This window comes from Camelina sativa, chromosome 6 (assembly GCF_000633955.1).
Source record: "Camelina sativa cultivar DH55 chromosome 6, Cs, whole genome shotgun sequence".
In the NCBI taxonomy this organism is placed as follows: Eukaryota; Viridiplantae; Streptophyta; class Magnoliopsida; order Brassicales; family Brassicaceae; genus Camelina; species Camelina sativa.
In genome coordinates, this window is record NC_025690.1 from 372,017 (window position 1) to 383,282 (window position 11,266).

Genomic DNA, 11,266 nt, shown 5'->3' on the forward strand with positions numbered 1-11,266 from the left:
AATCGAAGAGACCTAAGCAAGCGATGAAAAAAATACAGAAATTCCATAACTAATTAAAATACAAAAAATATCACCTTTGATAACTTTATTTTTTTTTTGTAAACGTAAATATGTTTGTAGTCTACGTAGTTATTATATTATACGGGATGAGATGAAATATATTAATGGCCTATTGCTAAGTCAAAAACACATAGTATATAAAAATGAAATGAAAAACATATTGCTAATACCATAATTTTTCTATTAGACAACAAATTTAAATATGAATTTTAACAAGTATATATAGATATATTACGAAGAACATATGACTAGCTAACGATATGGGATGTTATAGATTTTTTTATTTATTAAAAGCATTTCTTTTTTTTTTCTAAAAGAATGTGAATAATATAAAATACTATTGTTTTTCAAAAATATTAAAATAATGAGGTGTTATTAGTTGGTTAAAATCGTATATGTACAGATATAGGGAACTTATACTAGATGTGTATGGTGCAGACAAGGAGAAATAATGGTCGAGGCTTTGAAACTGTAGCCCATTATAACGAAGCCCATTCTCTCACAAGTCTATTTAGCCTCCCCAGATGCAACCGTAGGCGATTTCGAGATTCAACCAAGTCCGCCGCGGATATCTCAGGTAAATTTCTCGAACACTATTGCGTCGAACCCTTCAAATTATCTGAAAAAGTTGTATTCCCGTTTCGATTACGGCCGTGTTCCTCTATCTCCCTCTCTCTCTCTCTCTCTCTCTCTCTCTCTCTCTCTCTCTCTCTCTCTCGGGTCGGTGATTTAACCGTGTCAATCGATCTCTCCGATTAATGCTTATCTGATGTTTGATTTCCGTTCTTACAGCGATTTGATTTATTATTTATTTATTAACTTTAAAGGTTTTAAAGAAGTCTTGAATCATGACGAGGGCTACGACGCCGGTGCCGGTGATGAAGAAGGCTACTCCGGAGGTTTCCATGAATAGAACATTTGTCTTTTGGGACGTCAAGAGTTTTCCGGTTCCCCCTGGCTTTGATCCACGACGGGTCCGTCAGTGCATTCAACGGTTGCTAAAGAATTATGACTACGATGGTCCTCTCACCATCTACGCCGTTGGCATGATAACAGACGTCCATGATGACATCCTTCGAACTCTCTCTTCCACTGGAATCATTCTTTATTACGCCCCCCTACGGTTAGTAGTATCTTCTCATCCTCATATACCTTCCCAATGAATAGAGTTTTTCAAGTCTTTAATTAGTTTCTTCTTCTGATGAATCTGTGCAGGTACTTCAGACATCATGTCCCTTATGTTTGAGTGCATGTACGATAATCCACCCCCAGCTAATATTTTGGGCATATGCTATCCAAGAGCCTTCGCTACACCTCAGAGTGGATTCAACATTTTCAGGGCGTTTTCGTATTCTTCTCCTCAGTAAGACGCCATCAGCTGGGTTAACTTAATTCTTGGAGGTCGGTGTGTTTAATTTTGATCCTCTCCTCTCTCACTGTGCTTGCTTGTTGTTAATATTACCAGCTACTTTTATTTTTCCCGCAGTGTCAGGGTCACTTAAGCATGAGGATACGTTTCCTGAAACAGATGAATCTGCCAGCTGGTTTTGCTCAATATGCTATAATCATCCCCCTGGCCAAGGCTTTGGATCTTTCACCAGTCATCTCTCTTCCCCAGGACATGTACTTACGGTAATTAAGCATCCTAGGCGAACCCTTTTTTTAACACTTGACCATTGGAGAAAATGAACCCATGAGTAAATTCGAGGACGAGGATGGGAAACCTTCCACCATTGTCTGGTGGCGACCAATGGCAAGTTTTATTAATATCTGTTAACTTTGAGATTTCTAATTTTTTTTAGTTTTGTTTGCCTAAATCTGACCCCGTGTCAAAACCTCATATCAAAAGTTTTCATTTCTCACTTGTGTAGAAGCCTACCCGGGAGGAGGCTTCTTTGGCTGAGACATTGGTCTTTTGGGACATCAGTAAGTTCCCGGTTCCCTCCACCTTCGATGCTGGTCGTGTCGGTCCAACCATTAAACGGTTTTTGGAGCTAGATGGCTACTGCGGTAATCTCACCATCAACGCCGTTGGCATACTAACAGACGTCCCTCCATGCATCCTTCAAGCGCTCTCTTCCACTGGAATCAATCTTTATCACTCCCCCCACGGTTAGTATCTTCTCATGCTCATGCCTTTTTACGGTAATGGATGTTAAATACAGTCTCAAGTCTTTAGTTTCTCCTGAAACAGGTACCTCAGACATCAGGTTGCTCATTTCTCAGTGGATCTCCAAGAATTTACCCCCAGCTAATATTTTGGGCATATGCGATCCGAGAGGCTTCCCTCCTCCTTTGACTGGATTCAACCTTTTCAGGCCGTTTTCCTATTTTTCTCCTGAAGAAGACGCCTTGCTCTGGGGAAGCTCTCTTCGGACAGGTTTGTGTTTTTCCTCTCCCAGTGTTGTTGAAATAACCTTGCAATTATGTTGCTGAACTTGTAGCTACTTTTATTTCCCCGCAGTGTCAATGACAACTGGGGAGGATATGTTCAGTGAAACGAATGACTCTGCCAGCTGGTTTTGCTTAACATGCAAACAACTTGGTGGCCAAGGCCATGAAAGTTTCAGCAAGCATCTCTCTGGTCGGAAGCATTCACAGGTAATTAACAATCTAAGCCAAACCGGACAGACTTGTTGTGTCAATACGTTTTGTCATTGTCTAAGTCGAGCAACCTCCTACCACAACATGCAGTTTCCCTTTCTAACTTCTAGTTTTGTTTTGCCTAAATCCGACCCATGTTACTTTTTACCACTGGATGTGCATTTGATTTTCAAGCAGATGCCGAGTTAAGATTTAACATCTGATGGTGTTGAGATTTTTCATCTTTGGAAATTATGGTTTTTATTTATTTATGAAAGCTAAAACATTGCAGGGAAGCTTTTCTAAGAAAAAGAGCACGTGAACAAGAAGAAGAAGAAAATGTTGGGTTAAGTTGATACCTATGCTCGTTTATATTAGTTTTATGAACTGTACTTCTTAATTATGTTACAAATGATCAGTAACGTGGCAGTTTAAAACAGTTTAGTTTGAATGTTTGATAGTAGTAATGCCGGTTGATAGCTCTTTCCACAAGAGTGAGTATGTCAAGAGTTAAATGTTTCGTTCATGTCAAAAACTGAAACAATATGTGTATTGTTAATTCTAAAAATCGATCTTACATTCTAAGAGATAAACGTGCCCATCCCATAAGCCTCGTATTTTGGGACCCCAAATCTCTAGCCATGGTTTGAGGTTTACCATTATAACGGCTGCCCTCTCAATGTCAATGTCTATCCCTCTGGTTCACACACTCGGAGGGCCTGGTAGTTATGTGCCACTAATATGTTCGTCTCCAAAATGTGATGAGACTAGGCGGCAGTGTCCCTAGCTTACACAGTTGTCGGTCTTGATTCTGCTGCTCAAAATCGCTTGTGTATATGACTAGCAAACATTCTTGAAATCAAGTCGGATCCGACCTCGAACTAGCCCACACCGACAAGCAACTCAAACAAAAGTAAATATATTTTTCCCTGCCACCGGTGGTAAACCTCTGTGATGTTTTTTTTTTGCCTCTTGCATTCATCCCGATCAAAGACATTCATACCATATGCCCAACCATAACCAGATTAAAAAATATCCCAAACTTGTTAGTGCTTTCCGGTTTATTTTTAAATAATCGAATATGATTAGACTTGAAAAGACAACAACTCTCTATCTTTATTAGATTGCATATCTCTAAACCGACAACTGTGTAAGCTAGAGATATGTCTATTTTCTGATACCGACAGTGTTAACAAAATAATGAAATGATGTTATATTACAGTATTATATAATTTATTTAACAATTATTATATAATTATAACATATTTAAACAACAAATACATCTTATAATTTAAATATTTTAATTATAAATAATTTTGCCTTGCGGTACACCGAATTAATGATATTCTTTAATTAATATAAATACCAATAAAACCTGTCCTACTATATAACCTCGTCCCGAGATATTTTAACTCATAATATATCATTTTAATTTTTAATATTTATGGTGTATCTACGGTATAATATTTATCATATTTAACTTTTTAAAAGTTTTAAATATTTTTCATATTTAACCTTTAAAAAATCTTTAAAATAAAGAACCAGAATAAACAAAATAAAAGTTTTTAAAGTTTGAATGCCTGATAAATGAAGCTTTCTACTCATTTGTATTCGGAATCATTTTGGTCTCTTTTATAGTATGACTCTAAACTTCTGAACCATTGCCCAATATTTTTAGACGATATGAGATATTTTACCCGTATTTTTTATTCATCTATTGAGTAATATATGTCCGTTTTTAAAATTTTGAATTACATCATATGCAGGAAAAAATCACAATTTTTATTAACTAAATGTATTATAGAATAATTCAAGATAACTTAAATATAAATTCAAATAAAAATGAAATTGAATCATATATTTATGTTTGAATGAGGTAGAAAGATTTCTTTATTTTTTTAATCTTACCTATAATTACTTTTGAAGTTTTAGTAATTATTATTAACACATTAAATGTAAAAACTTTCCAAAAAGTATTTTTGAGCAAAAACAGCTGCAAAAATACTAGTATAAATTACATTTTTTTCATAAATGTCTCATATTCTCACTTTATTTACAAAATATACCACTCAATTATGCATACAGGAAAATGGTTATTGAAATTGGAAAATATAGTTTTATGATAAAAGATGTTGAAATCGACCTGAAATGGTTGAGATCTATGCATTTATCTGTTGATGGGGTAGAGCTCTGTGGGTTTGACTAATAACCCGATAATCTCTCGGTAAACATTTGCTATCTTTATTGGGCTTACGAAGCAAGGTGGACTAATGTTGCTTACGGTTTGGAGTTTGCGATGAATAGAAGCGGTTTGAGATAGAGGGAGATATATAATATAAAAATTAAATTTCGGGTGTTATTGACTTTGTGAAAAAATATAATGGTGTGTAAATGTAAATATTATTAAATATTGAGGATAAACTAAGAAACAGCGTCTCGAACTATCTGACAACGACACATTAGTTTTTTAACCATAAACCCTAAACCCTACACCTTTAACCCTAAACCGTTAAACCTAAACTCTAAATCCTTAAACCTAAACCCTAAACCGTCTTAATACATCCGAATGTCGTCCGAATATGTTCGGATGTCGTTTGGATACGTCCGGATGTCGTCCGCATTGAACAATGGACTCATCCGCTGCGAACGGTGTTATCGTCCGCAGTGAACGATGAACTCGTCCGCGGCGAAGAGTGTTATCGACCGCAGTGAACGATGGACTCGTCCGCGTCCAAATGCGTCCTGATGTCTTCCTGATGCGTCCTGATATCGTTCTGTCCTGATACGTCTTGATGCTCGTCCGCGGTGAACAGTGTTCTCGTCCACGGCGAGCGGTCCGCAATGAATGATGTTCTTGTCCGGAGTGAACGGTGTTCTCGTCCGCAGCGAGTGGTCCGTAATGAATGGTGTTCTTGTCTGCAATGAACGGTGTTCTCGTCCACGGCAAACGGTCTGCAGTGAATGATGTTCTTGTCCGCACTGACTGAGTACACCGTTTGCAGTGAGCAGTCCCGTCTAATTGTCTGCGGTGAACGGTGTACTCGTCCGCGGTGAAAGCTCCCCAATGAACGTTGTTTTTGTTCGCAGTGACCAGTCCACGGTGAACGGTGTACTCAGCTGCACTGAACGATGGACTTGTCCGCGATGAACGGTCTACGGTGAATAGTGTACTCTACCACGGTGAACGGTACGGTGAACGATGGACTTGGCCGCAGTGACTGATGGACTCGTCCGCGGTGAACTGTGTACTCGTTCGTAGTGAACGATGGACTTGTCCGTAGTGAATGATGGACTTGTCCGCTGTGAACAGTGTACTCATCCGTGGTAAATGGTCCGAGGTGAACGGTGTACTCATTTACGGTGAACGGTATACTCGTCTGTAGTGAACGGTGAACGGTCCACGGTGAACGGTGTACTCATCCGTAGTGAACGGTGTACTCGTCCGTTGTGAACGATGGACTCGTCCGCCGGGAACGGTGTACTCGTCCGCAATGAATGGTGAAATTTGAGCCTTGACCTAATTTTGAAAATCTTCGATCGAATTCGATGTTTTGTGATCAAAATTAATAAAATACATCAATGAAGAGTCCTGATGTCTATTTCACATCAAATATGTCAACGGAGCTCCGGCTTGTTCATGATCATCCAATATTGGTAATAATCAAAACAAATATTTAGAGTTTCCCGGAAATTCTGAAATTTTACCAGAAAATCAGTTTTAGTATGCTTATGAAGCCTCCAAAAAACAGAAAAAAATTCCAAGTTTTTTTTTTTGGCACCAGTGACTCCTCGAACATTTCAATGTTTCCTGGTGCTGGACCAATAAAAACGCTAAGAGCTATATAGGGGGATGGGTGTTGGTGGAAGTCTGGGCAGACCGAGGGTACCTATAACACCCCTATCTCGGTATTCTGATTAAGCTGGTTACCGAGGATTATTGACAGGATAGGCTGTGGTTCGAGAGGCTTGTGTAGGACGCCCGATGAACTGGTCGGGTGGTCATCGAGGTGTTGGGGAGTCTGCGTTAACTGTTTGGGCGGGAACAGTTAACAAAAGATATTAATAGTGCGCGTGCTAGCATACGGTGGAATTGGCGAGAACGATTATTAGCGTGAGAAAACATGCAGATATGACTTAAGTGGCGGTTACTGGACGGTTATTAAAGGGAAGCAAATTTAAATGGATTTTGCGCATTCTTCTGGGACACAGACATGGGGACAACAGTTCTGTTCGCGAGTTTAGACGCAAGAGAAAGAGAAACACAGAGAGAACTCCGAGATTTAGACAGGATGGTCGAGTTCTGGGGAGCGGTTATGGATAGTCTGTTCGGTGATCGGATTATGTATGTCCCACGAATCTATTTGGAGATGTGTGGGATCGATGTGCGGGATGATGGATCGATATGGAAGATCGAGCCCGAGTCAGTGCTGGTTAAAGGTTTAGGGTTTAAGGTTAAATGTTTAGGGTTAAGGGTTTAGGGTTAAAAGTTTAGGGTTAAAGGTTTAGGGTTAAGGGTTTAGGGTTTAGGGTTAAGGGTTTAGGGTTAAAGGTTTAGGGTTAAAGGTTTAGGGTTTAGGGTTAAAGATTTAGGGTTTAGAGTTAAGGGTTTAAAGGTTTAGGTTTTAGGATTAAAGGTTAAGGGTTAAAGATTTAGGGTTTAAGGTTTAGGTACTTGATGAGATTGAGATCCTTGTGGTACTTGATGAGATTGAGATCCTTGTGGTACTTGATGAGATTGAGATCCTTGTTGTTCTTGATGAGCTGGTGATCCTTGTGGTACTTGATAAGGTTGAGATACTTGTAGTACTTGATGAGTTTGTTAACAGAACCATCTTTCTGATAAACAATTTCCCACACCTAGAAAGCACTTACTAAGTCATGAGATATGGTCACATATAATATACACTCATAATGGATGATGGTCTGAATATTTGGTGGGTGTTGTGTTGGTTCAGGGGAAAGAAAGGCCATGGTATTAGCGTTAAAAAGTGCAGCTGTGGGAAGCACCAAAGTCGCAGCAATCTTTGTGAAGTTGCATACACATAGTCCCTTGATCACATGAGGAATAGATCACTAAAATTGCGAGAAAACTCTTGAAAAGTTCTTCTTGTCACTGCAACTTTTTGTATTTTTGACTAGGAATGGCTTTGTAATATGAGAACAAACCATCTTTTTCCATAGTGGGCAATTTTAAAAAGCACACAAGATCAAAAATGTGAAGGAGATCAATTAGATTTTTATTAGAGGTTCCCCCGCAGAGAGGATAATTAGATTTTATAACTTATGACGAATTATTCGTAAGATTAATGCTAGTTAAGTTAAAATGCTACAACGAAATATACAAGTGTGAAAAATGTTTTAGGTAGTAAGAAGGAAATGAGATAAAATGAAGGATAGAGAAAGATAAGATGGAGAACAGGAAAGTTATCAATTCATTAGTTGATTACGCTGCTAAGTTGGGACAAACCCCTTTGTAGTGCTGTTCCACGCACTCTAGCAAACATCATAAAAACGACACAAGAGTCTTAAGTAGAACTACAACAAGCCTTATTTATCATTAAAGATAGAAGAGAGACTCTGGCTGCTCTAGAGTCTTCGTTCCTTTTTGTCTAATGGTTTACTCTAGCCACGTAAAGAAGACACAAGGTGGGAACTCGGAAATTGGTTAACCATATGCTTCAATATCTCCCATGTGTTCTCACAATCCGGCAGTCCTTCCCACTTTAATCAGTAAAGAACAGTACGTCAAAGACTAAGATTGCAAGAAGTCAAGTCACTAAGGCTAAGGCTGAAGTCCAAATCAGTTGTTTTCATTAAATGATTCAAAAGAGCACGATCTTATGTGACAAAAACAGATGAGAAAACAATATATTGACCGATGCAAAAAAACAATGGCTATTGAATAACTTTTAAAACGTACGTTTTCTAGGTAAGCTCTTAGACGATAGATTAATATAACATCCAAAAGAAAGCTCTAAAAATGACAATAATATGACACTTTCAAAGTCAACTGTCCTGTGGAACAACGCAAGCTTAACTATTTATTATCAAGCAAGACACACCGTTTCAGATGAAGAAAAGTAGGAGAAACAGAAACTTACATCTTTATTTATCAGTTAAAAGGTTTTTGTGGCATCAATCTCGCTGATGCCTGCCATTCTTGGAATTGCATGTACTGACATCTTAGTTAAACCGAGCCCTGCACTGAAAGTTATAAAAGAAAAATACAAGGTGAAGATGAGAAGAAGGTTAGATGCAAAAATATAAATACATTAGTAAAAGATTTAAGTAACTATTCAAGTACCTTCCAGTCTTTTGGTTCACAGTTCCCAATAGTCCAGCCAGTGAAACACCAGCAGTTCCCTGAGACATTTGCAGGAGTTAAAAGAGATAATTAAAAATCAAAAAAAGATATCTGTAAGTAGTAGCTATAATGTCAACAAGCTGGAATGGAATGAGAGCGTACCGGGACATCTGCAGGAGTTAGAGCTGTCTCTCCACTCACTTTTGAGTAAACCTGTCCATTATTTGTTTGGCAACATTTGAGGGTGCTATATGAACTATATCAAAAATATGAGTCTTAATAGTGACCATTTTTTTTTTCTCACCTCGGTCATCATCATTTGAGCAACAATCAAATCATTGTTTGGGTAGCCTACACTGAAGATATGCCCATTGGCTCTCTCTTGGTATTCCTGCTAAAAAAATCCCGGGTGAGCAAATTCAGATGAAACTTCTTTGATAGCATTACAATTAAAGAAAATGGCAATGGATGGAAAATCACTGCGATCAAGATGAAGGTTATCTGTGAATCTCCCCAGTCCACAAGCTGCTTGAGAGGCTCCTGTCGCAGAAGGTTCTGAATATAGAACAAAAGTGTATGTTAAAAACAAGTTGAGGCCAGAAAAACAGTTCGGGTTAATAGGAATGACTCTGTATACTCACGTTACTGAAGCACGCTAAGACCCGAGGGACACCCTTGCTAGGACCAATCCAGTTGAACAGTCTTACAGCGGGAAACTGGAGTCGGTTCTCAGCACCGTAGACAAGTCTACCAACTAGTTTCTTTGAACAAGCAGATGACCACCACTGCTTGTCAATACCCTGTAGAAAACGATACTAGCATAATTGGTATACTAAGAAAGCTAAGCAAAAAAGCATCATTGGTATACTAAGAAAGCTAAAAGGTTAATACTGAAAAGAAATCAAGAAATGTCTAAGATACCTGCCACACTTCAATGCTTGCAGGCTTGAGGGCGTAAAGATCTGGATCATTATTCCCTGGCCTTGTCCTTCTGTTACCATACTTTCCTTTTCCACGACCACACCCACCTCGACTTTGCTGAGCACCACTTGGGGTTGGAGTTTGCTAAGCACCACTTGGAGTTTGCTGAGCATCACTTGGAGTTTGCTGAGCTCCTCCTCCACCACCGCCTGAAACTTGATCTCCTCCAGGTGGTGGACCTTCAAGTGGTGGACCTTGATTAGAAGCAAAAGCGGAGCCATCCAAAAGTGTTTCTCCCAACACTCTCTATGGGTGACTGGGAAGAACTTCTTCAGGGTTCGTCTTACACTTGAAGGGTCGTACAAAAGAAGCATCTCTATATCTACATCCCGTCGACGACGGTTTCTCGACTTTATCCGTTGAAGCTCACGCAAGTAACGTCCATCAAAAGAACACAATACCAACACGGCTCTTGTAGCGTTCGGAATCCACAAATTCATCCGCCTCCGAATCTCGTCGTCGGCGATATTATCACCGTCTTCATCCATATCAACGAACTCCATCTTAAAATCTTCCATAGATTCACACTTCCTTTCTAGAGCTTGAAACGATGAATGGACTGGACCTTGCATACGGCGTGGGTTGGAGGCCTTCCCCACAACAATGTATAGCTCTATCGGGCCGTAAAAGTTACGAGATCTGAGAAATAACCTGAAGCTAGGAATGAGGTGATTAACATCATAGAATCCGCCATTTGCCAACTTAGGAATACGGCAACTCTCACTATCCACGTGAATGACAACGGGTCTCATATCCTTTCCCCCCATTGCGCAAAAACATTGAGGTTAGGGTTTAGAGAGATTTAGGGAAAAAAAAGATCGAGAGAGAAGAGAAACAGTCGGCGGCGATACTGTTTTTATTAACCGTAGCAAAAGAGGCGGTGATACGTTGTCGTTTCTTGTTTAACAAATAACTAGGTATCCCAATGGCACAACAATATTTGATAATACAATATTTTTTTTGTCCATTATAATGCCATAATTTCTTTCTTCTCTTTGTTTGTGATCATACTTTATTAAATACTAGATTAGGATCCGCACATTGGGCTAGTTTAGAATTTTTAAAATAAAATTAAATTTAACAAAGAATATAAAGTTAATATTTTTAATAAGTAAAAACTATCTATTAAAGCAAATAGATACACTGAGTTGTTCAATGTGATATTTGGTGTTGAAGGTGCGACTCTGCGGTTGATACTATTAATCACATTTTTTTTGAATGCCCTCACTCGTGTGAAGTTTAGGATTTATCATCGACTTCAGTCTCATCAGAGGGTTTTCCATATGAGTCGGTGTACTTGGATTTGTATTTTGTTTCTAGAGGGATGTCTCTCAACAG

At 38.8% G+C, this 11,266-nt stretch overlaps 2 protein-coding genes and 1 long non-coding RNA gene across 4 annotated transcripts; 1 reads left to right on the plus strand and 2 right to left on the minus strand.

Annotated features, from left to right (window-relative positions):
* On the plus strand, positions 542–3,228 carry LOC104789922. 2 transcript variants are annotated; one of them, XM_010515587.2, is made up of 8 exons: positions 542–637; positions 888–1,183; positions 1,276–1,461; positions 1,547–1,813; positions 1,932–2,172; positions 2,255–2,440; positions 2,525–2,661; positions 2,936–3,228. In XM_010515587.2, exons 4-8 carry the CDS (start codon positions 1,754–1,756, stop codon positions 2,963–2,965), a joined length of 654 nt encoding a protein of 217 aa, XP_010513889.1. In that variant the 5' UTR covers positions 542–637; positions 888–1,183; positions 1,276–1,461; positions 1,547–1,753; the 3' UTR covers positions 2,966–3,228. The 2 variants fall into 2 exon arrangements, with proteins under 2 accessions (XP_010513889.1, XP_010513888.1); XM_010515586.2 differs by lacking the exon at positions 2,936–3,228 and having other exon boundaries at positions 2,525–2,929.
* On the minus strand, positions 8,073–9,009 carry LOC109133428. Its single transcript, XR_002038531.1, has 3 exons — positions 8,948–9,009; positions 8,745–8,847; positions 8,073–8,364 (listed from the first exon to the last, which is right to left on the minus strand). It is a non-coding gene; the product is annotated as an uncharacterized LOC109133428 (long non-coding RNA).
* Positions 9,115–10,778, minus strand: LOC109133408. The gene is made up of 5 exons (XM_019246497.1): positions 9,869–10,778; positions 9,589–9,747; positions 9,428–9,502; positions 9,252–9,338; positions 9,115–9,160 (listed from the first exon to the last, which is right to left on the minus strand). The coding sequence occupies exons 1-2, from the start codon at positions 10,693–10,695 to the stop codon at positions 9,702–9,704; spliced, it is 873 nt and encodes a 290-aa protein (XP_019102042.1). The 5' UTR covers positions 10,696–10,778; the 3' UTR covers positions 9,115–9,160; positions 9,252–9,338; positions 9,428–9,502; positions 9,589–9,701.

Bases quoted from the DNA above. Each gene is read 5' to 3' on its own strand.
- LOC104789922 (XM_010515586.2), top strand. From the start codon at position 1,754: ATGAGTAAATTCGAGGACGAGGATGGGAAACCTTCCACCATTGTCTGG. The intron at 1,814-1,931 runs GCAAGTTTTATT...TCACTTGTGTAG, and splicing joins TTGTCTGGTGGCGACCAATG to AAGCCTACCCGGGAGGAGGC. The intron at 2,173-2,254 runs GTTAGTATCTTC...CTCCTGAAACAG, and splicing joins TCTTTATCACTCCCCCCACG to GTACCTCAGACATCAGGTTG.
- LOC109133408 (XM_019246497.1), bottom strand. From the start codon at position 10,695: ATGGGGGGAAAGGATATGAGACCCGTTGTCATTCACGTGGATAGTGAG. The intron at 9,748-9,868 runs GTATCTTAGACA...CGTTTTCTACAG, and splicing joins CAAGCATTGAAGTGTGGCAG to GGTATTGACAAGCAGTGGTG.